This window comes from Vitis riparia, chromosome 7, assembly GCF_004353265.1.
Source record: "Vitis riparia cultivar Riparia Gloire de Montpellier isolate 1030 chromosome 7, EGFV_Vit.rip_1.0, whole genome shotgun sequence".
NCBI lineage: Eukaryota > Viridiplantae > Streptophyta > Magnoliopsida > Vitales > Vitaceae > Vitis > Vitis riparia.
In genome coordinates, this window is record NC_048437.1 from 3,364,636 (window position 1) to 3,389,079 (window position 24,444).

General features: G+C 31.9%; 2 protein-coding genes across 2 annotated transcripts; one reads left to right on the forward strand and one right to left on the reverse strand.

Annotated features, from left to right (window-relative positions):
• Positions 1 to 8,716: 8,716 nt before the first annotated feature.
• Positions 8,717 to 16,901, forward strand: LOC117918963 (protein HEAT INTOLERANT 4-like). Its single transcript, XM_034835960.1, has 14 exons — positions 8,717 to 9,031; positions 9,770 to 9,808; positions 9,901 to 9,954; positions 10,092 to 10,155; positions 10,332 to 10,390; positions 11,345 to 11,469; positions 11,565 to 11,624; positions 13,378 to 13,436; positions 14,034 to 14,113; positions 14,301 to 14,339; positions 14,805 to 14,867; positions 14,956 to 15,003; positions 15,097 to 15,225; positions 16,396 to 16,901. The coding sequence occupies exons 1-14, from the start codon at positions 8,897 to 8,899 to the stop codon at positions 16,441 to 16,443; spliced, it is 1,002 nt and encodes a 333-aa protein (XP_034691851.1). The 5' UTR covers positions 8,717 to 8,896; the 3' UTR covers positions 16,444 to 16,901.
• A 1,215-nt stretch (positions 16,902 to 18,116) lies between these two features.
• Positions 18,117 to 23,211, reverse strand: LOC117919235 (protein CPR-5). Its single transcript, XM_034836366.1, has 5 exons — positions 22,770 to 23,211; positions 21,237 to 21,293; positions 20,795 to 20,830; positions 19,906 to 20,655; positions 18,117 to 18,951 (listed from the first exon to the last, which is right to left on the reverse strand). Exons 1-5 carry the CDS (start codon positions 23,157 to 23,159, stop codon positions 18,418 to 18,420), a joined length of 1,767 nt encoding a protein of 588 aa, XP_034692257.1. The 5' UTR covers positions 23,160 to 23,211; the 3' UTR covers positions 18,117 to 18,417.
• Positions 23,212 to 24,444: the final 1,233 nt, after the last annotated feature.

The following is a 24,444-nucleotide window of genomic DNA, read 5'->3' on the forward strand; positions in this document are numbered from 1 at the left end:
AATAATTTTTTTGTTCTCTATTATTAATAATAAAAAAACATAGCATTTTTAGGTAATTTATTTTAGTTGTTTTCTTTTATTTTATGAGGATAATTTTTAAAAAAAAATTATACAAATATATAAAATAATTAAAAATAAAACAATAAATATCAAAATTATTTTTAAAAATATTAAAAACGATTAAAATATTTTAAGTTTATAAACATACCTTTATTTTATGAAAATTATAAAATAATTTTTAAATTTATTTTTAAAAATAGTTACCAAACCAACTGTAAATGATTATCTTTAAAAGTATTTTTAATAAAATATCAAATCAATGAAACATTTTAATCTAATTGACTCATAAAAATACTTCGACATCTAGTGTTATATTTTTTTAATATTTTATAACCCATTTGATATTAATTAAAAAGCATTTTGTGTTGTGAGAAAGTTTTGATGCCAACAATATTAGTTAAAGAACACAAAGATAAAATAATCACACTTTTCGATTACTCCTGATCCGTGTAATGGAATAGAGTACCATATCGTTCCCAGGAGCACATACACAAATAGAATTCGTTTTTTGTACGATACAAAAACAAAATAATTTAACATGGTTACCCTAATAGAATACTTTTCAAATTTAACCTATCTCCTTTTCTGACTCCGATTTGGTGTAACTTCAATTACTAATTTTAATTTGAAAGAATCGATCTCCTTCAAATTTCATACTAACCTTTTGATATATGAGTCCGAGTACTAATCCAAGGAAATAGGATATTATGGTACACAAGGTTTTAACGTGGTTCGACCAACCATGCCTACGTCCATGGATGAGAGATAATGATTCCACCATATAAAATAAAATATTGTAGAGGACAGAACTAGATACAACTATTGGGTTCCCGAAACATCTCATGTTTCTCCACTCCTTATATCCATACCTTACTACGAGCCCTCTCGCTCTACTGGGCTCACATCTCTATCCACCTCGTATAGTCTCTACAGGTCCATTTCCATTTCATAACTTTTTTCCCTAATTATTTATAATATTTATAGAGATATTCCCAACAACCTTCCATATTCTATAAGGAAGTCTAATATTACAATAATATATCAACCTATAAATATTCTATATAATATTGTTTACAAAAAGGAATCTATACTAATTAGGAATTTGGGACACTTCCTAATCAAATTCCATAAAGTTAATCTTCAATCTCTCCATGACACAAACCTTTTTGTATCATATCACCACGAAAGAACAATTGACTCCACCTTCGGTGAAAATTCCATTTGTTTTCATCTTGTGTGTTTTGTGATCTTTTACTCTTCCATAAATCTTCAACCCAAGCTTTGATGTCAACAATGTTAATTCAAGAACACAAAGATAAAACAATCACACATACGGTACACAAGGTTTTAACGTGGTTCGTCCAACCATGCCTACGTCAACGGATGAGAGAGAATGATTTCACTATACAAAAGAGAATATTATAGAGGATAGAACCATATACAACTATTGGGTTCCCGAAACATCTCATGTTTCCCCACTCATTGTATTCATACCTTACTACTAGCCATTTCGCTCCACCGGGTACCTCCCGTTTTTATCTCATCTCTATCCACCTCGTATAGTCTTTAGAGGCTCATCTCCACCTCATAACTTTTTCCCCTCATGACCTATAATATTTATAGAGATATTTCAAATAACCTTCATTATCCTATAAGAAAGTCTAATATCACAATAATATATCAACCTATAAATATTCTATATAATATTATTTACAATAAATGAGTCTATATTGATTAGGAATTTGGGACACTTCCTAACAATTTCATGAAGTTAATATTCAAACTCTTCATGACACAAACCCTTTTGTATCATATCACCGTGAAAGAGCAATCGACTCCACCTTCAATGAAAATTCATTTTGTTTTCATCTTGTGTGTTTTGTGATATTTTACTATTCCATAAATCTTCAACCCAAGCTTTGATACCAGTTGTCGTGACATTGAAAGCTTTGATGCCAACAATGTTAGTTTAAGAATATAAAGATAAAACAATCACACATATGGTACACAAGGTTTTAACGTGGTTCGGCCAACCATACCTACGTCAACGGATGAGAGATAATGATTCCACTATACAATAGATAATATTACAAATGACAGAACCAGATACAACTATTGGGTTCCCGAAACATCCCATGTTTCCCCACTCTTTGTATCCATACCTTACTACGAATCCTCTTGCTCCACCGGGTACCTCCCGTTCTTTCTCACATCTCTATCCACCTCGTATAGTCTCTACAGATCCATCTTCATCTCATAATTTATAATATTTATAGAGATATTTATAACAACCTTCTTTGTTTTATAAAGAAGTCTAATATTATAATAATATATCAACCTATAAATATTTTATGTAATATTATTTACAAAAATGAATCTATACTAATTAGGAATTCGGGACACTTCCTAACATTTTGTAATACTTAAAAACATTTTCTCCTAACAATTAAATTTTTGAAATCATTTTTAAAAGTATAGAAAACTATTAAAAATATTTATAAATAAAAAATATATTTTAAAAATTATATATAAACATCCAACAATTCTCTTTAAATAAATTTATAATAAAAGTGGCATAGAGAAAGAAGCTTTGTGGAACCTTAATGTTATTATAAGGGGGAAATCAGAGATGAGAAGTTGTAAAAGTTAAAGTTATATTTCTTTTGGGGATGCTTAGTTATCTGTAGTCGTCTTTGAGTGGACTTTTTTAAGCAAAAAACTTATTGTAGCAGGAATAAGAATCGTTTGATGTAATTGTATAAATTAAAGAGAATATCTTTCCTTTTTTCTTGTCCACTGACGAGCTATTTCATTTTAAAACTAATTCGGAAGTGTTTTTTCTTTTTACTCCAAACAATCTTAATAGAAGTGTTAAAACAATGTTTCTTTTAGCATATATTCACGCACTGCACATGGCAAAAGGCTACACTGCGCCAGGATGCGCACTCATGCATGCCCACCTTAATATTCCTTCTTCGATCCTCCTCACGCAATGCGCACCCGGCGTATTTTAGATTTGCGCAGCCCTGGTTTTGTCTTGCATGGCTCCTCCGCCCTGCCTTTTCAACTTTCTAGAAAGCGAGTCCAATGCGACCTGCCTCTCACGGATTATCCACAACGCAACGAAAAGCGTAGGAAATCTACTGTACTCGCTTTCTTTTACCGAGACGTGTCAGTCGCTAGGGAGTCTATTCTGATTTGATAATGGATGCTTTCAATGGTTCCACAAGATCCACGTGCCCATTTAGAAAAATAAATTATAAATAATTAATATATTTTAAAAAATCTGGAATTTTTGGGATTCAGGCTGTGAGCCTGTGACATGGGTCCCTTCTCCAAGTTCCCTTTTCGCCAATCCATTGAGATCCAGGAACAAGAAGATTTTATTTGGATTTTTTTTTCTTGATTAACTTTTATTTTATGATTTTTTTTTTTCAATCTTGTCAGACGTGTATAAGAATTATTCATAACATAAGGTATGATAGAATACTCTATGATCCCATTTAATAAATATAAAATAAAAATAAATAAAAATATTTATGAAAATATACAAGTAACCCAAGACACACGTCCCCCTCCATCATAGGCCCTTATCACCATATCTAAGAAGACCAGGTAAATAATCCAGACAATAGACAAGGGGTCGAACCACCTCTATCTCCATCTAATATCTCGTATCAATAATTATCTTTAATAATTTATATTTGAATTGACTTAATTTTTTCTATTCAAATTTAATATAAATTAGATTAAGACAATCCGAATATAATTTAAATCTAATAATAATAAGGCCATCTAAAGATTTACATTTAATCAAAACCCAATTATATATATATATTGTGTAATAACATTTATTTTATTTATTTTCATATATATGTCCTATCAAATATATCAAATAGGGGTATAATTTTATATTTTTTTTACCATTTGGAAATGTTTGTTTTATTATTATATGTATTTTGATAAAAATATATATAAAAAAAAATTTAAAATGATTAACTCTATTTTTAAATCGAATAAAGTTAACAAAAATTATATTAGATCGGATTTTAATTAAAATACTTCATGTTAAACATCAGGTTAAGTTAAACTTAAATTAAATATTTTTAAATTTATATTTTTGGCGACCTAACTTGCTTAAATCACATATGTAGCTCTAATCACTTAAATTTGTATTTTAAACATAATTAGTAAATTTAGATTAATAACATGTGGTTTTATTTTTTATCTTTACATCTGTCTAGATTTGGTTGGACCGGCATTTTAATATGACATCAATACACATGCATGAAAAATAATTTTTATGATGTGATCAACAAGTGGCATATATATTGGTTTGTTTTTGAAATATGAATTTGTTGTGGACTATTAGTATAATGTTAGATGCCCTTTCATCCAATGGAACATGTGGTTGAACGGCATTTTATTTTAGGTTTGCAATTGAAAACGACGGGCCATATCCCTTTTCAATCTCTAAGATCAAATACCAGTCATTGCCCCTGCGAAATTAGGCAGGGCCCACCCACACATAGCAATTCTCAATTGCCCATCATGTATTAATCACTTAATCCTCATTAGGAAATCATATTACTAATACGCCATCCACCCAACAGGGCTCCACAAATTGTAATTTGGCACATTGGGTAGTGGTGGATGCTGCTACAATGGACCGCATTTGAGATTTCTCCGTGTTTTATTTATAATTATTTGACTTCTAACCGTCTAACTCCACTGAATGACATGTAGGAATCTCTGGCCATTCTTTTAAACCATGGCCTGTGCCGCCACTCTAATAAAGAGAAGAGGATAAACAATTTGCCCAAAAGAGAGTTTCCCGTTCGGGAATCTCATTCATTGTTTCCACTACTGAAATGGTGAGCAAGAGCCCATTATGGGTGAAAGCCAGGGGGCGGAGAAAAGGAGCATATATATATATATATATAGCAGTCAATTGCAACAGTATAATCCATGATCTTCGAAAAAGGCCACTGATTTTACATCACTCCTCCACTTGTTGTACACCCAATAAATAATGACGATTATTTATAGAGATTTGTACTTGTTTAATTATTATTGAAAATATGGGAAATATTCAAGGTATGTTACTATAGAAAGCATTGACGGGATAAAATATTATTAATTTATATATATCCTATATTTTCATTTAGGCTTATCATGATCTTTATAAAAAAAATGATAAATAATATATTTTATCAATTATTTCATTTGATTGAATATAATATGGAATAAGTAATAAAACAAGGTATTATATCCATTGCTAAAGTAGAATATGTTATTTCTCTTTTTATTCCATCTTATACCATATCCTGCTATCTAAATATGGTAAAAAGTTAAGTTTAATTGATGGGATATAAATATATTTTAATGTATCATATCCTATTAGATAGAATATGTGTATTTTATAATATAATTTTAAATGAGATGTAATATTTTAAAATATTATATGTAATAAAATATGTTATATCATGTTTATAAAATAAATAAAATGAAATACATATTGTTTTTTAATGTTCAAAAATATTTTAAAATAAAAATTATATTACATTTTAATATTTGTTATTAAGACAAATATGAAATTTCTCTTATCTTTAGTGTTATATAGAAATTGTTCAATAAATTAAACAATAGTAAAAAATGCATTTATTTATATATAATATTTATGATTAAATATTTAAAATTTCTAAACAAAAAAGTTTTATAATATGTAGTTCAATATACATAAATAATTTATCTCTCTATATATATATTTGCAGGACCTTGAATGCTAACAATAATTGCTACAAAAAAATATGCATACCCTAATTGTATAAGTTCATTTACTAAAGTGCGCACGACATTTAAACACAAGGAGAATTGATGGACGCGATCAACCCTCTAATCTGTCAATGATTTTAAATAATGCATATATCAGTATTATTTTAAAATATATTTTATAGTTTTTTTTTTTTAACCATAAATCTTATTATATTATAACGTGCTCCTTATTCATTGTCTTCATCCATAATGACTTAAAACGCAAACATGGGCAGATTTTGTGGGTATGACCAGTTTTCCCAGGCCCGCCTTTGCAACATGGGCTACAGAAATTGGGCTTAATGATGGCCCAAATTCCAAACCCAAATGGCAAGCCAAGCCACCGGACAAAGCCCAACTGCAACACCAACTCATGGCCCGGGATCTCAAAGTAAGCAAAGACCCATTAGGTAAAAATACGGTCCATTTTATAAATATCCACGTGTAACATTTCCATTTTATAAATAAAGTTCTATGTACATCTTGCTACTTCGTATAAAATACTAAAACCTTATTCAAATAAAATATTTCTGTGATCGTCCACCAGTCTATTCATTTCTACTCCCAATGGGAATTTTTTTTTGTTTTAAAAATATATTTTAAATAAATAAAATATCTATAAATTTGTTATTGTGTGTTTAGAAGGGAAAGGGTAGGCATGTTTTCTCTCAATTCTTTTTAATTAAAATGGAACATAAAATATGAATAAATGGTACAAATTAAATAATATTCAATCCATTTTTTATATGGTAAGATATGAAAGAAAAAAGTTCATCTAATCAACCACAATGGGAGATAATGTAATTACCTCCAATATTAGACAAAGTTAAGGGGTTTTAATATAATTTAAAATTGACACTAAAAAAGTGTATTTAAAGAGTCCCAAAGCCCCTTATTAATTAATTATGATGGAAATATTAGATTAAGTCATAATTTAAATATTTGTGGGTCGTATGGGCCCTTGGGGATAAAAGGGGTTTTTTGGCACCAAAAGGATCATGATGCTCCCGTGGTTCAAACTTGACCTCATGACTATTGGTTTTGGCGATATAATTTTAATAATATCGTATGAGAAATCAATTTATATCAAATGATAATGGGTCAAAACTTTTATCGTATTTGACATCGCACTCTTAGGTTTGTTTTAAGAGTCATCATTTCTCTAATCTTAAGAACGACGCCATTATTCTATACGAATATAATGTATTTTAATTCTATATATTTATTATAAAATTGTATATTTCAACGGCTTGAACTATCATGTCATACTAACAATCAATGGATTTTGTTGTCTTATTATGTCATGTCTTATCTAAAAACATGTTCAAATATTTGATGATGCTCTTAAAATTTCACCATATGACAAAGACCCATTTCACCTAACAAAATTTTGGAATAATAACTTAAATATTTTTTTTATCCATCTTTAAAATTCAAAATTATAATAAAATTCGTTAAATCATATTTAACTTAATATGGGCATATTTCACCCAAAATAACAGGAGAAACCATTATTAAAATTAAAGCACAAAATGGGAAGCCATGTTATTCAATCAAAGAGATTGGTTAAATTAGGGAAAAAAGATTCCACTTCCCATTTTGTATAATTGGACATTAATATTTTTCAAATATTAAGTTATGTGAATAAATACAGTATCATATAACTCTCCAAATATTCTTTGATTTCATTCATTAAATGTAAACGTAAATAATGATAATAATAACATCCCATCAACTATGAAAGTACCACAAAGTTTTTTTTTTTTTTACCTACCCCATATCTTCAATGGATAAATTCACCATATTTTTTTTATTTGTCTTTTAAATTTACATTACATAAAACAAATTAAATCCAAATAAATAAATTTTTATTCATGTGTCAAATTAAAACTTTTTTTTCCAAGTAATATCATCAATAAGTCATATTTAAGCGAGTATTTGGTAAACTGACTTCATAACTTAATTCACTTAATTTAAGTTATTAAGTAAATTAAACATATTTGATAAAATAATTAAATAATATAATTTAAAGTTAAAAGCATCGTTAAGTAATAAATAAAATTGACTAACTTATTTTTAAGTTTACATTTTTATTTTACTTGTTTATTTTCATTTGTTCTAATTACTTCAATGGTTTTATTTGCTACTCTACCACCTCTGATGCTACTAACCTCCTTCACCCTAGTTGTAATTAATGAGAATAAATACGATTTAAAATATATTCAAATTTAATTTTATCAAACAATCTTAATACTTAAAATAATAATTAAATGACAAGTTTTAAGTTAACAACATACGTATAATTTAACTTAAAAGTCAACTCAAGTCATAAAATAATAAGTATTAATTTTTATCAAGTACCCCTTAAATCTTAATTTTTTTTAGTACTCGCCAATGATATATTTAGATGTGTTTAATATGCTTATGTGCTCATTATATGAATTTGTTTGTTAAATTTTGTATGAATAATTTTAATAAAATAGCTTATTCGACACTTGACTATTAGAAGAAAAAAAAGTCAATACTAAATTAAGATGATAAATTTTATAATTCACCTTAAAAAAATCATATATGTATAATGGTATAAATAAAAATCATTATGTTCCAATTTAGGTTCTAAATTATTTTTAAATCAATATCAATTATATTGTACCCAAATATCAAAAAGTTATTTTATTAAGATTTTTGTTATAAAAAAATGAAACGAAAAACCTCATATATAACATGCACCTAAATAAATATCTATCCAATAAATATATAAATAAATAGACGGATAGAAGGATACACATAAACTTGAGAAAACTGTAGTGGGAAACCGGAGGCGATCTCATTTCCCTCTTTCTCCCCCCATCATCTCTTCAAATTCGGACCGCCCGCGTTAATTTCACGCGTGTCTACCTCTCACCCCCAAACCCTACATTTTTTCACAGACCGCCCAAAGTATATTCTCTTCAAATTTTCTGCCTTCTCTCTTCTCCATATCTCCAAATCCTAATTCTCTCTCTACAATCCACCTCAAACAATGAAGAGAAAAGTTAGGCGACAGCCAACTCAGAAGGAAGAATCCAATTCTTCCAAAGCCCCCACCAGAGCTAAGCGGGTCAAAGCTTCTAAGCCTGAATCGGAGCCCGAGTTCTTCGAGGAGAAGCGCAACATGGTATAGTTGATTGGATGATGTTTGATTCAACAGTGCTTGATTGGTTGGATCGGTTTTTATTATTATTATTTTTATTTTCTGGGTGATCTGTTTGGATCTTGATTTTTGGGTTTTTGATGTTTTGGTGCGCTGTGTTTGATTGTTGAGCTAAAATGCTGGTAACCTCTTGGTCTGTGTTGGTGGTCGGTTGAGCGGAAGAGAAGGAATTTGAATGTTTAGTAGAAGGAATCTGGATTGTTACTTTGATTAAGCGAATGGTGGTGTTGGGCTAGCTTGACTGGTTTTTATCGGGTATTTGAAATGCTACTCTTTGTTTCTCACCCCAAATCTCCTGGGAACCAAACGGTGTCATTTTCACTTTGCTGCCTTTTTCTTTTGAATAGTTTTTGTTTCTTCTTGAAGCAATTTGGAGCTGCAACTGGTAAATTTGTGTTTATGAATATCACAGATTCATTAATTATACCCTGTTATTATGCTAGAATTGAATGGCATAGCATCAACAGGGCAGTACAGTATTGTTAATTGTTGTTTTTTGGTTTGCATATCGTTAGTTGTTGGTTTTTGGTTTATTTAAAATTGAGTTTTACATATTTGGACGAAAATGGAGCTGGTAATGCTTGTGGTTCTTAGAAAACATAAAATAGATGAAGGCCAGTGTATGCAGTTCTGCATTTGTCTACATACTATTAAGGAGCATCATATCATTGTATTTAAATTTTACCTGGTTATGTTTTGCAGGAAGATCTGTGGAAAGAGACATTTCCAGTTGGGACAGAGGTCTGAAACTATAATTTTGTTTTCTCAGCTTTTACTTAAAATATCTTAGTATGTTTTATTGTTTCTTCTTACTAAATAATTGTATCTTTCAGTGGGATCAATTCGACTTGCTTTACCAATTCAAGTGGAACTTCTCTAACCTTGAAGTAAGTCAAATAATCATCTTAGATTTATTTATTTATTTTTGTGAGCAGTTTGTGGTTGGATGACTTATTTTAAAATAGAAGTGAAAAAAAAAAATTGAAATGTTTAGTGCTTAAAGTATTCACCTAACTGTGGTCAGAAAGCATTCGAAGAAGGGGGAAAACTATATGGCAAGAAAGTTTATCTCTTTGGCTGTTCAGAGCGTAAGTAGCTTACATTATTTCGGCCTTTTATTTTTCTTGTTATCAAGACTTTGATTGTGCTTCATACTTGTTGAAGAAGGACTTGCATTTAATTTTTGTATAGAGTTTGTTGGGGTATATTATGTTCTTTGTTTTCTCTGTCCTTCCTTTTTACACTGCCCTTTTCTCTCTTGCAGCTCAATTGGTTTCGTACAAGGGTGAAAATAAAGTTATCTGCATACCTGCTGTGGTGGCTGTAAGTTATTAAAATAGTGGCTTTTGAATTAGGGGTTTGGAAAATAAAGTAGTTTAATTTGGTTAACATAGGTGGTTGCAAATTCCTCACAAGATTGAAGTTATTAAAGCAGGCTCGTTATTTATAGAACCACTTGATGTTATATACTGTCTTTAGTTGGAGTTCCAGTCAATTTCTGTATTAGTCTCCCTGCCTGGCCTTTGATACACTTTTGCCTTTTTCTTAGATTTGCTCATGTTCTTTAACTTGGTATTGAGATTTAACCTTGTACTCAGGTTCTATGCAGCTTTGGTTCCTTTGGTACGTGTTGAGTGGCTATTTCTTTGAACATAGTCCCCAATAATAGGTTTTGAGAACTTGTGTGGTGTTTATTGGATGTATAATTTCTTTATCTCACTTCTTTAATTATGGAAATTAGTATATTTACAAAAGCAATGTAGTCTGCGAGTGTAGTGACATAATTTATCTCCTTCCATTCTATGGATTTTGTAATTTGCAAATTCCAACATCAAATACCTTTGGGAACTTGTATAATTGTATGAATAAAATGCATGATATGTTTTGCTTTGTTCATACTACAGGTGTTTATTGGATCCATCGGTTTCTCTATCTCACCTCTTTAATTATGGAAATTAGTATATTTATAAAAGCAATGCAGTCTGCGGGTGTCGTGACTTAATTTATCTTCTTCCATTCTATTTGCTTAGCAATTTGCAAATTCCAACATTAAATGCCATTGTGAACTTATATAATTGTATGAACAAAAAGCATGATACCTTTTTCTTTGTCCATAAATTTTTTCTTGTTGTTCTTTCTATTCTTGGTAGCAAATTATCATTTTTTTTGGGTAAAATTTATGGGAATAAGTTTGTCAGAATTATTTGTTTTTACCACAACATACATTTGTAACTTTTGGCTAATTTATTTCTTCCATTTTGTGGTTCTCATTGACAGGTTGTATCTCCTTTCCCGCCTTCTGATAAGATTGGAATTAACTCAGTTCAGAGGGAGGCTGAAGAAATAGTTCCTATGAAGCAAATGAAAATGGACTGGGTTCCATATATTCCTTTGGAGAACAGGTAGGTTTTGAACTGATTTCTTGGTATCTTTCTCCGCATGCATCTTTGAAGTTATTTATCCATTGCTGTCCTTATGCGATCCCATTCTTCTACAGAGAAAGTCAAGTTGACAGGCTAAAGACGCAAATATTTATCTTGAGCTGCACCCAAAGAAGGTGAAATTGCTTTCTTTACTGATGTAACTTTATCATCCAAACCAGTTAGATAAATTAATATTTTACATTTTTGTGTAAGCACAATAAATTTTGTTGTTTAGTCCAGTCAACTTGGAGAGTCAGGTTGGGCAAGTATTTTTTGAATTTATGTCAGAAGTTGTGATATGATTAACCTGGGTTTTCTTGCTCACAGTCATGACTGCATTTCTAAGTCTTTAAATCAGCTATAGGGATCAGTTCTTATTTTATTTATGTTTTTATTTTTTATTGTTGTTTTTCTTATTATCATATGATTGAAAATTTTAATTTAAAATATTATATGGTCTATTAACATGGTTACATAAAGGTAATTCTATTGCAGTTAGTCAAGAATCAGACTATTAGTTGTCTATGTCTGAAAATTTAAAAATACCAAACATGAAGCTAACTCCACTGCAGTATTTAAGTCTTACTGCAAACAATCATATGGTGTAACCTGTTGCTCTCTCTCTGAAATCTCATTTTGTTTGTGCATGCTGTAGATTGGTGCTCCATCCAATGGGCATTGTTTTTTTGTGCAAGGAGAAGATCTAAAGTAGGAATTTAACCAAACAGAGTGAGTGATTTATTGCAACCTGGGAGATGGGGGATGTTGGCTTGGACTGGTGTCTTTTCCGTGTTAAGATAGGTCAGAACTAGTAAATGATCATTTGTGCATCATGTGCAGCAAAAGTGGAATTGTATCACTTGAGTGACTTTAAGGGATGGTGGGTTGATGCTTTTGAGATCTATGGTGGGAGTTTTCTGTAAGTGATGGGTAGATTTTGAATTTAGGAAGATCAGGTTCATCAGAAATCTATCTTGTCTTTTTTGCTTTGATAGGTAATATTTTCTCCCTTTTCCTCTTAGATTTAGACATTTCCCATCACTGCCACAACCACTTATCATTTGATTCAGGCCTCAAGGGCTTAGAAATATGCTCTTCATGTTGTCATATTTATGATGGGAAGGAATGAAATAGAAGAATTTCCTGGGGATGAGGAGAAGAATTTTTAGGGGAAGGAGTCTTTACTTCAGCACCACCTATATGGGCACTTTTTTGGAATGGTTTAGATCGTATTTAGATGATTATTCCATGACCATGATAGGCTTTGTAGATTGGATTAGCTCAAAGTAAGGAGTTGGGGGGGTTTGTTTCTTCCCTCTTTCTTTTGATAGTTTTTTTTTTCTTCTCTTCTTTTGGAGACCAATATATGCATTGTATGTACTTTGTTGCATCTTTTTACAGGTACTTTGTATATAAAATATTATCTTCTTGCTTATCAAAAAAGAAAAAAGGTCTTCAAATTTTTGTTTGGAAGGGTGGTGGTTGAGGAATTTGGGAGGGGGGATGGCTTTGTTTTGCTTAAGAAAAAACTATTTGATGCTCCATTTTGTTTATAATAATTTATTGGAAAAGAACAATAGAATTATATTTGGTATCAAGAAGTGAGAGTAACAAATAGAAGAGGAAGGTGCTGAGATTCTATCCTCATAGCTCTGTCCAGTGTTTGGTGAGTCTGCCCATGTTAAAGATAAAAAGGACTTGAGGGTTTGACCCTCTACCATCACAACTCTTACCCAATGAGTTGACTTTAATGTTTTTTATTTGCATTACTTGTTTGGTTTTGTATGTTGTTGTGCATCAAGTATGTGTTTAGCTGTGTTTCTTACTTTATGCATGCAGCATGTTCCCCTCTGTGGCTTCTTATTTGTATGGAATTTTTTGGTGTAGGGCTGCTTTGAAACACTTGAAGATAGACCGTGTCAAGAAGTATGAATACTGCCTACCATGTGAGTTCTCAAACTATTTGCAGATGTTTGGACTGGAGTATCCTACACTGACCCTATTAGAGATGGCGTCTTTGTAACTAAGAATCCTTGTTGTCATTGCATAATTCAGTGCTTCACCTCTTAATTACCTCCACCATCCCCAAACTGAAATGAGAAAAACTCGTTTTTGTATGAGTTTTGCCAATAACAGAAATTGTGCCTGAGTTCAGAAAATTGTATATACCTTTCAGGAAGTTTTAGACAACACAAATGGCTTGATGAAATTTGAAAAATGAAGATGTCTACTGATAACTAGGTTACCAAGCCTCTTTTTCTTGATCTAATTTAATTATTGGGAGTTTGTAACTTAACTAGTTAATACTGGTGCTATGTGGACTTTCTGTTTGAATTCTGCCGTCCATGGTGGACTTCTGAAAAGCAATTTCATTTCTTTCCCATATTCGTTCTGTGAAAAAATATTAAAAATATTATTTAGCTTGATTTTGTTCCTGTGCTATTCCAAGGATTCAGCTTATGAACTTCATGTCAGTGCTCTGTAAAATATTATTTTTAATGCATGTGGAACTAGACAGCTGACTGGTCTTATTCTGTTAACAGATTTTTATCAGCCATTCAAGGAAGATGAGCTGGAGCAGAGTACTGAGGTTCAAATAATATTTCCAGCTGAATCAAAGCCGGTAAGATGACAGCATGTGATGAGGAAAAACTAATGTCCCATTATTTCAAGGAATATTTGGTAGGTTTTATGTAGCTACGACCAACTTGTTGATGAGTAATGACCAACAAATAGGGGTTGCTCGTATACGTAGGATGATTGAAGCAAATATACTGAAAAATTCTGTAAATTTTTCCTACTCCTTGCAGGTTTTCTGCGAGTTTGATTGGGAGCTTGATGAACTTGAGGTACACAAGTAACTTTTTTGATGTTTGTGCTCTTGCATATAACCTATTTAAATTGGTTGAAAATATTGTAATGACATGGTCTGGTTGCTTAAGCTTATCCCCAAATTTCATTGTTTATGTATAATCATAAGCCAATTATTAGATAATTCAACAACCTTGTAAACCAGTTTGGTCAGATGGCTGTATTTTCTGTTTAGCTGAGGGAATTCTTGTTACCATCTGGTTGTGGGTTTGGCTGTCTCGCTTCTATAAAGCAATTGATACTAAACTTAGTTTAGAGTCATTTGTGATGGTCAGGCATTTAATAAGACAAAAGATGACTTGTTCCTGCATTAATTATTCCTGGGGGAGTGTTGTGGAAGGAACCCTCTGAAGGAATAAGTTCCTTTATTACTCAGAAGCTTTATAGGTTTTTCTTATGTTTTATTTACATCTTGTGCTAAATTGTACTTATCCTATCTTTAGGAGTTCACTGATAAGCTGATTGAGGAGGAGGAATTGGATACAGATCAAAAGGATGCATTTAAGGTGATCTGCAATTGATGATATGCATGTAACTGATTGCTCCTTCATGTAATAAACCATAACATGAACTTAACTTGTTTTGCTTGCTCAGGATTTTGTCAAAGAGAAAGTCCGAGAGGCAAAAAAAGCCAATAGACAGGTATTTTATAGCAGATACCAGTTGTTGCAATAGTTTTGGTCTTGCACATAAATTTCAAATATGTTGAGTACTTGTTAATTTCTTTTCTTGTAGGCTAGAGAAGCCCGAAAAAAAGCGCTTGAAGAAATGAGTGAGGAGGCTAAAGCAGCATTTGAAAACATGAAGTTTTACAAGTTCTACCCTGTGCAGACCGAGGATACTCCTGACATATCAAATGTTAAGGTATAATTTTTTTTGGTAGGCAAAAGATAATATTATTAACACTGCCTAATTAAAAGAAGGGGCACTAATACACACAAGAAGTATAGAAAGGAGACATAAAGGCAATTAGATTGAGAGATTAACAAAAGCACCTCTCTATAATCATCAATAACACAACCAATCAACAAAATCTAATATGGACAGTGATGCACCTTCTAAAGACTTTTTGCTAAAAGCAAGAGAGAGCATAAGAAAGAATTTGTGAGAGTTTGGACCGATTATTCTTCATTGACAAAAACTCTAAAATGTTAAGGTACAATTTTGAACATCCCTTCTATTGAAAAAACATAATATCTTGGACACCACTATATTTGTTTCTCCACATGAGACTATTGATAGCCTTTGAATCTTGTGCGTATTGAAGCTGGCCTTGATGCGACATTCAAGACCATGGTGTATTACTATAAGTCGTTCCCTAGATAAATAGTCAAAAATTAATCTCTTGATGGAATATATGTTTAATTTACTTATCTGTTGCATGCTAACAAAATATGTCTGCTATTTTGAATATCAACTAACTGATCTCCCAAAAGCTTTGTCATTATGTGGCCCTTTTTTTTTTTCTTGGTATTCAAATGGATCGATATGGCACTAGTTCTAAATGGTTTGACTTTTATTGGCTAATTAAGTCGAGTATTTTCTGTCGAGTCAACTGGTTTTTGACTTGGCCATGGTTTATTGAGGGTATGTTTTCCAATCCATTTTATGAACAATTACAAAAAAGAGTTGATTGGTTGTAGCAAATCAATGAATTTGGCCTCTTCTGTTAGAGCACACACTTGCTTAAGAATGCTAATTGCATTCTGATTCTCCTGCTTTAACAAGCTTAGATCTTAATAAATTAAGCTTTTGTTATTTATGCTTATCATCACTTATTTGAGCATGTTTTAATAATTTCTTGTTTACATGTCACATGGTACTTATACTTCTCTTGAAACTTATTCCTCTCAAATCACTTGCTCCTTTGGGCTCTAATTTCAAATTCTGAACTGAATGCCCAAACTGGAAGAGACAGGCCAATGTATATGAAAGGACTTATCTTATTTGTGCCCACTGTACATATTTTGTGGGAAATAACTACGACTCATTAATCTTTAAGTAGTAATTATTGTTGTTTGGAATGCTTTTCAGGCACCGTTTATAAACAGGTATTATGGGAAAGCTCATGAAGTTCTGTGATTGGGCTCATCAACTACCAGTATTTCTACTGCAAGAGATGCCAAGTGGTCTGCATTGGGGACTAAAGCTAGCTAATGATTCCAGGATATGTTTCATGATGAAAGTTCAGAATGGAACCCTAAGGTGCCTCATCTCGTGGTCCTTTCTCGGTCTCGAGGGATTACAAGGAAAAGATGTAAACTAGTAGTTCCAAAATCTTTAGAAAACAGAACTAGGTGCTTTTGTTACCATCGGATGAAATTGTAGGAAATGTTGTTGAGCCTCCCAATCATGGGAATGATATTTCTTGAGCATTTCTGGAAAGACTGAAATTTCCCGGTTTCTCAAGTTTGTCTTAGCTTTCCAATTTATGTACTTTGTTAGAGGTTCTAATTTTGTCCCTTGAACATTATTTCTTGTATTCCCAAAAGGTTCAATTCTGTCAATGCCATGAAATAAAAATAGTTATTTATCATTTATGGAGGTTTAAATGATTGTGGATGATATAAGCATTTACAAAACAAAATTGCATACTTGTGCAGTGTTTGGCATGATGGAAAATATCATAGTGGTAATAAAGCCTTGTTTAGCAAGGTGATTAGCTTCTACGTGTAGCTATCAGGGTAATGAGGCCATGGAATTTTATGTTTAGGAATTATATTTTAAAATTATTAATTTTAATGATATGGGTAATTTTTTAAAAAATTGAATTAAATAAAATTCTAGTTTTATGTTTGTGGAAAAAATATGGATTTCATGCGCTTTTCTGTAAAATCTGAATGTCATGCGTAAATCGGAATAAATCACATAAGGAAATATGATGCATGCGACACTTGTGATTGAGAGTTTTATTCAAACACTTTCAAAATTTGAATTTGCGTTCAACCTTCAAATATTACTTTTACTGTTTGAGAGGCTGTCCTATTGCTTCTAGGGTTTGAGAAACTTTAGATTGACATATATAGTTCCAAATCATGGATTAAATTGATTTTAAGAAGGGAATTAAGAGTGTATTTGGTAGTAATTCTAGAAAAATTTATAGTCATTCAAATACTTGAATGATAAAAAAATTGAAGTATTAAAAATGTTAAAAACACTTCCTAAAATCATTGTCAAACGGCTTTTAAAATATGTTTGATGGTGATTATAGAAACCGTTTTTAGCTCTTTTAATATATATATTTTTTTTAATATTTGAAATATAAAAATTTTTAAGTGTTAAAAAAATTAAAAATATTTTTTAAAATAACTATCAAATGTACTTAAAAATCTATTTGACAATGATTCTAAAAAAAATACTATTAATAAGTGCCTTTTACAATGATTTTAAAAAATTACTGTTAATCTAAAAAATATATATTTTTTCAATTAAGTTTTTTAGAATTTTTTTTTCAATATAAAAAATCATTTATAGTATTAAAAAAACATTTATAATGTTTTATAAAAATAACACCTATAATATTTTATAAAAAAAAGCGTGATAGATAATTCTTATAAAAACATAACACTTCCACTAAAACCACTTTAATAGAAACACATGTACTATAAATATCATGAAATGGTAGAAAACCAATATTGTTCACAATCAACTGAAAACTTGTGTAGTTCTTTGGTTTTATGCCGTGCAGCTTGGCACCGCAGTTTCCTTCCATCAGTAATCAGCATGTGATGCCAATTTATCCAGCCCCTCAAATCTCAACACAGAAACAAAATCATTTAATTAAAACACCAAACTTGAATAATTATGCATAAGTTTTACTAATATAGTACAACAACTTGATGGTGATGACAGACCAAATAAGACCTAAGCCTTTCAATATGCCAAAAGAAGAAAAGGGGCTTCACCATAACTGATAGAATAAATCAAGCAGCCAAGCCAACTTCAGCAGAGTACATAAGACAGACAGCTTGACAAAGAGTTGGGGCTAAGTTACGTGACTCCAAGGGCAAAACAGTAACCTTCAATAGATGCAAAATGCATGGGCTCTTCTCAGCTTCAGTCATCTATATTTGAAAGAGAATCAGCAAGCAGTAACAAGAAACGATCTTTCCATTCACCAGGGCTTGCAAAAGGCATGAGACCACATAACAGCGGTAGGAATAGAAGTATAGCAGCATAGAAGAGAGTTCTACGGATCCAGTATGGAATCATTGTGTTGCCTTTTGCCCCTTGGGACACAGTGATGGGACCATGGAGAAGAAGAAACAAAGCCGAAGTACATATATTTGAAAAGAAATGCAGCAAGCATAGAGCCTCCCAATACAATAGCCAGTGATATCCACTACCCCCCAATGTGTCGACACAAAACTTGCCAGCAACACCACAGACAACTCCTAACAGCAAGACTATGAAAGTAACCGGCATTGTCTGTTTTGAACTTGCTGAGCGTTGGAGAAGTAAATAAGCAATAGCAACAATCATAAAGATGCCAAACATCATTCGGCTCACAACTTGAACCTGACACCTGAGTATGTAGAGCCCTGAATTCAAAGATGCCATTGGCTTTGGGATCCACCAAGACTTGAACTCCTGAGACATAATAAAAGCATCATTAAGCATTTCCAATACACCAAAAAATAACTCAAAGAGGAAATATAGCCTATGAACTATCCATCATGGATGGTGTATGTGCTCAGTGACCTAGAGACATATAACAAACAAGCATCCAAACAACAGTAGAATTCGTTAGCCACCAGGAAAAAGTTTGAATGAAAATTTTGTTTATCAATTTTGGTAATTTTTGCATTCTATCTATATTTACAGCAGCTTTAAATCTACTAGGATCTTTTGCACAAATCAGCTCAATATACATTCTTGGCCCACCCTTATCTAATGGTTTAAAGTTTTAAGTTTCATTAGCAGCCGAACATGTTATCAGAGGCTTGGTTGGCAGGATATCATGAGTTCAAACCTCACCACTATGTTTATTTCCCCCAATTTATTGAAATGTGCAATCCAAATACAAGGCTGCAGCTAAGGATACATTCTTGGCCACCATTACCTAAAAAAGGTCAATTGCTAGCTTAATAGAATCAAAGACAAGGATCAACACCCAAAACCTTGTTTTATACTTAAAGTTAAAACGTGATCCTGCCGTTAGAAGTTGAAAAAGGACATCTGCAAGGCATAAGGAGGACTGTATTTGTGCAAAAAGTTTTCCTACACATGCCCCAACAATTGTCGTGCCTGAAACTATATTATATACAAACTCTACTATGAGCACAAACCAAAAGAAGCATGAATTGGATAGTCCTTCCAGTCCAGTAAAGGAAACACTTCCATAACTGCAGTCTTGGAAAGGGTGAATTGTTGAACAATTAGAACCATACCGTCAAATGTAATTTAAATATTTTGATCTAACTAATAAATCATAATGCAGAGCACATTCATAAATTACTTCAAAAAGAAGCTAACCAACAATAATGCTCAAATCTTGGGAAATTATTTAATCAGCGAAAGCCAATAAGAAGAAATTGCTCTTGCCTTGTGAGAAGCTGTACAGGTTTCTGTAGCTTCAGTGATCCTTTTGTACGAATAAATATATGCTCCATATACAAGAGATCCTGACATGATAAGCAGACCTGCAACAAGACAGTCTATGCACTTCCTAAGCAGCTCCACATGTTTTGTGTCTTCTAATTGGTTCTTGAATTTTTCAGCTTTGAAGGATGCCTTTGAGATACCCATAGAGAATTTCATCCTTTCCAGAAGATATGAATCAGAGTTGAGAGCAAGCTGTGTTTCTTTCAGTTTCATCTTTTTCATGCTAAGACTAAGCTCAAGTGCTTTGAGGTCATTAGAACGGGCTTGCTCAACTACAGATTTCTCGAAAGTGCTAACCGTGGACCGGTTCATTACAGAGCCTAGACTGCTTGAAGAAACACATGCCAGTTGTTGGCTTATTTGTCCATGAACAGTAAGCTCCCTGTTTGCAGAATCTGTTTGTATACTCTCTTGCCTTTCCTCAAGAGTGTTCAAGCATTCCAAAGTTGCAACAGGGTGCAAACCCATAGATGAGTGATGATCACTTATGCTGGAACTACTTATTGTATCTCCTCTGTTGAGAGGCACAGGTAGATTCAAATCTGAACCAGAATTTTGCATATTAAAGTGGCTCAAGTGACCTCCTACCTTGTTCAGAGGTGATTCATTAATCAATCTAAGGGTCCTCAAGGTGCTCCCAAATGATTTCTCAAAGTTCCTCACAAAACAATCAAACTTGTCTCCAAAAACCTGTTGGCACATATTTGAAACAAAAGATATATTCATCGGTTTAAGACCTTCAATTCATGAGATATTGATATGAACAACAAAAAGTAAACTTGGAAAACCAAAGTTAACAGATGATTCAGCAGTTTAGGATCTAGCTTACATTGGCTAAAGATTCTCTGACAGCCATAGTGCAGATCTGCGAACATATACATTCAAATAGTCAATATCCCATAATTCTAACTTCCACAGAAACAAACACCAGCTGACAAGAATGCGTGGAGGAAATACACAAAGGTTGTGACACCCACCATTACTGGTGGGCTTCACCTCTCAATGTGCCGATAATACATCAATCCAAATGGAGCAACAACTGGATGATCAACAGCTGAAAAAACTGCCAGCTGGGTGATTTCAATCATCTAATCTCACGGGGTAGCAGTAGATTTGCAAGATCCCATTGGAACATTCAAGAATTAAATATGCTTAACATTTGGTTGCCAAATCAAGAGCTGGTTGATGGACAGTCACCAATGGCTGCGTATACCCATTTGTGGAAAGCAAGATTCCAAAGTACAGATCTTAGAGAAGGATCAGAAGAATACCATTGAAAGATGATCAACAGACATCCTTTCCCCTGCTTCATCTTTTCTTTCCAGAATCTAAAATCAAGAAAGAACACATCCACATTATCAACCAACAAATGCTGAATTTAATTAAGGTAACTGCAGAAGAAAACGCAACTATTTTCTCTTACAAGAACTTCTCAGCATAAACATATAACATGAGTTACTTAGAAAGAGTCAAATGTTTGATAGAGTTTCAAAAACTGTTTGAAGCCAAGACAGCAATGCCTCACAGCATCCCCCATTAGACTCAAGAAAAATGTGTAGATTTGGAAAGTGTAAAGGCATAGGCCTCAAGCTCTTTACTGCCCTTATTCCCTAGCCACTTTTAAACACTGAAGGTCTGAGATGATCTCCATATACATGAGATTTAAGACATGCTCTCTCATTCTTCAAAAAAAATCCAAAAGCATAAATTAAGTCTCAAGGAAACATAAGACTAATAAATTCATGGGAACAAAAAAAAAAAAAAAAAAAAAAAAATTAAAAAGGAGAATCTTGGCACAAAATCATAAAAGCAATGAAACTACATGGAGATACACAAATTCTCATGCATATAGAACAGAATACAAGGTTCAACCATTTCATGGAAAAGCTACAAACTTTAAGAGAACCAAAGAAGTTAAAATCTGCAGCTTTATTATGTTTTTATGTTCTTTTGTGGGACTTGAGATACAGAAGACTCAGATATCAATGAACCACCTAATATCAACTTACAAAAACACTCCCCAGCAAACTGATTGAGTGGAATTGAAAATATCAAATCCACCATACCAAACTAGTCCAAATAGAGCCTTAGCTTAATTCTCACAATATTTGGGCATACGTCCATGGATCCATAACTTACCATAATGAGTCAAATACCCCAATTGTACACTGGATACAAATGCCATTATGCCCATGAACAAAATCATCAAAATTAGCACCCCAAACAGCAATTGATCTTTTTATTTTTATTTTTTGATTATTTGTTTATTTATTTTTTTTCATTTTTTCATTTGTATTTTTTTTTTAAAGATAATTTCAATTTAGTTATTAAACCTCTTTTTTGAGGTTGAATCTCCACTAAAGATGGACCCCTTTACTAAAGTTCTTAAAAAGCACACTAAGTGCATTACAACTATGAACGTCCAAAGTTGACAAAGAATATCAAGCTTAACTGCATGGGACTCTACCTTTTCGGTGGAACTTTCATTATCCCTAAATCCTAATTGTTCTTTCTTTCCAAATACAGTTATTCTAGTCTGATACAGATAATTCTACACAACGCCCACTGCAATCCTAGTTCTACACATATATTCAACAAATCCGCTTCAACAACAGCACATCAGAACCAACAAACTATAAGAAATTAATCAACAAAATAAAAACTTTCCTGAGAAAATTCGAAGAAATTCCAATTACCACCAAGAATCAACCCCGGCATTAATAATCAAAATCGAAACTTTCTCATAAAAATATTAAAATGCCATAAGAATCAAACACAAAGAAGAAAGTAAAAATTCCCCAAACCTGAGAAACAATGGCCGCAATCGACATTCCCAGCGGAAGAGCAATCGCCTCCGCCTCGCTCTCGCTGCGACGATTCAAACCCATCAAAATTCTAGGGTTTCGGCGCTTGTTTCCCACGCGCACATACGTTGAATACGATGATGACGACGAAGATGGCGACGGCGCAGAGACGTCAACGAGGGCTCTTTTCTTCTTCTTCTTCCTGTTGATAAGCTTCGAAGCGGTGGTGGTGGAAGCCGAGGTAGGAGGAGGAAATTGGACCGTTGGGTTTGCATGAGAGATGAAGGAATCGACGGAGATTGTGTCAACAAGGTCAGCGTCGTTGGATTCTTCGGTGGAGCCGCAAACACTGGATTCGAGGGTTTGCAGGGAATGTAGAGGCGCGTCCATGGAAGAGCGGACAGAGTGAGAGGTGGGAATCGGAAATTTTGAAAAAATAAAAATTGAAATGATGGAGAACAAACAACCGTCAAATAATTTCATCCAGCTCAGAATGATGAGAAAAAATATATTTATAATTTTATACACATTTTTATTCTGTAAAAAATAAATTGGATAAACTTTTAACAATCAATAAGAAAAAAGAAATAAATCTACTTATTTTGTTATCCAAAAGTCCAAAATATTTATAATTTTAATTATAAATATATCCTAAAGGATGAAAATACCTTCTTTTTTTTCAAATAAAATATGTAAAAAAAAAATTAATGGAGGATAATTTTAATCTTAAAAAGGGGTCAAATTATTTCATACTTTTAATTAAATAATCTTGTTCATGGATCAAGTTTTCTTGTTTTGAATTTATTTTGAGTCTGATTTGGATCAAAAGTTTAAGTAATTTAACCCTTTCTTGAATCTAATTTAATGATTTTAATTTATATTATTATATATGCCAATATTATCATTTATATGCTTTCAATTTTTTTTAAATGTCAACTTTAATTATATTATATTGTGTACCATTTTACTTTTTTCTAAAATTATTATTATTATTAGTAATAATAAAATTTATTTTTTGAAGAAGTTTTATAGGTGAAATTCCATGGGAATGAAATTAACGCTACGATCAAAACATAAAGAAAGGGAATGGGATACAATTTAATGTGACCAAAAAAGACAAAAGTATAACTAAAAATTGAGGAAAAAAACTATAATATCAATAATATAATAAAAACAATCACTATAATTAATATTTATAATATAATGTGGATTGGATCATGGTATAGATAAAATAATTAGATATTACTAATATGATCGAGATAGAAATATAATCTTTTTGCATAAAGCATTGCTTTTATTTAGATACCTCATGCCCTAAAATCTTTGATGGGGGACCATTTTACTTCTTTTTGTCCAAAATCTTTCATTTTCGGTGAGGTGCGCATGCATATAATACTCAAAAGGATAACGGGTTTTTTGATACCTTAAAACGAGTGGTTCACTTGTACCCACCGATCACACCGTGGATTCCACGTAGGATATAAAAATAGTTTTAAAAAAACTAATTTTATTTTATGAGTAGGAAAAGTATAGAATTTGTTTGGTAACTATTTTTAAAAATGGTTATGAAAAATAGTTTTTAATCATTATTTTTTAATATTTTGTAAAATAAAAGTTTTGTCAGAAACTTAAAATGTTTTTAATCTATTTTTAATATTTTAAAATAATTTTTATA

What these genes read in the sequence shown, in the direction of transcription:
- LOC117919235 (XM_034836366.1), bottom strand. Translation starts at nt 23,159, where the DNA reads ATGGACGCGCCTCTACATTCCCTGCAAACCCTCGAATCCAGTGTTTGC. An exon ending in TTGCGGCCATTGTTTCTCAG is followed by an intron (nt 21,294 to 22,769) that starts GTTTGGGGAATT and finishes TCTTGATTTTAG; the next exon opens with ATTCTGGAAAGAAAAGATGA. An exon ending in CTGTTGATCATCTTTCAATG is followed by an intron (nt 20,831 to 21,236) that starts GTATTCTTCTGA and finishes ATATGTTCGCAG; the next exon opens with ATCTGCACTATGGCTGTCAG.
- LOC117918963 (XM_034835960.1), top strand. Translation starts at nt 8,897, where the DNA reads ATGAAGAGAAAAGTTAGGCGACAGCCAACTCAGAAGGAAGAATCCAAT. An exon ending in CATTTCCAGTTGGGACAGAG is followed by an intron (nt 9,809 to 9,900) that starts GTCTGAAACTAT and finishes TGTATCTTTCAG; the next exon opens with TGGGATCAATTCGACTTGCT. An exon ending in TATATTCCTTTGGAGAACAG is followed by an intron (nt 11,470 to 11,564) that starts GTAGGTTTTGAA and finishes ATTCTTCTACAG; the next exon opens with AGAAAGTCAAGTTGACAGGC.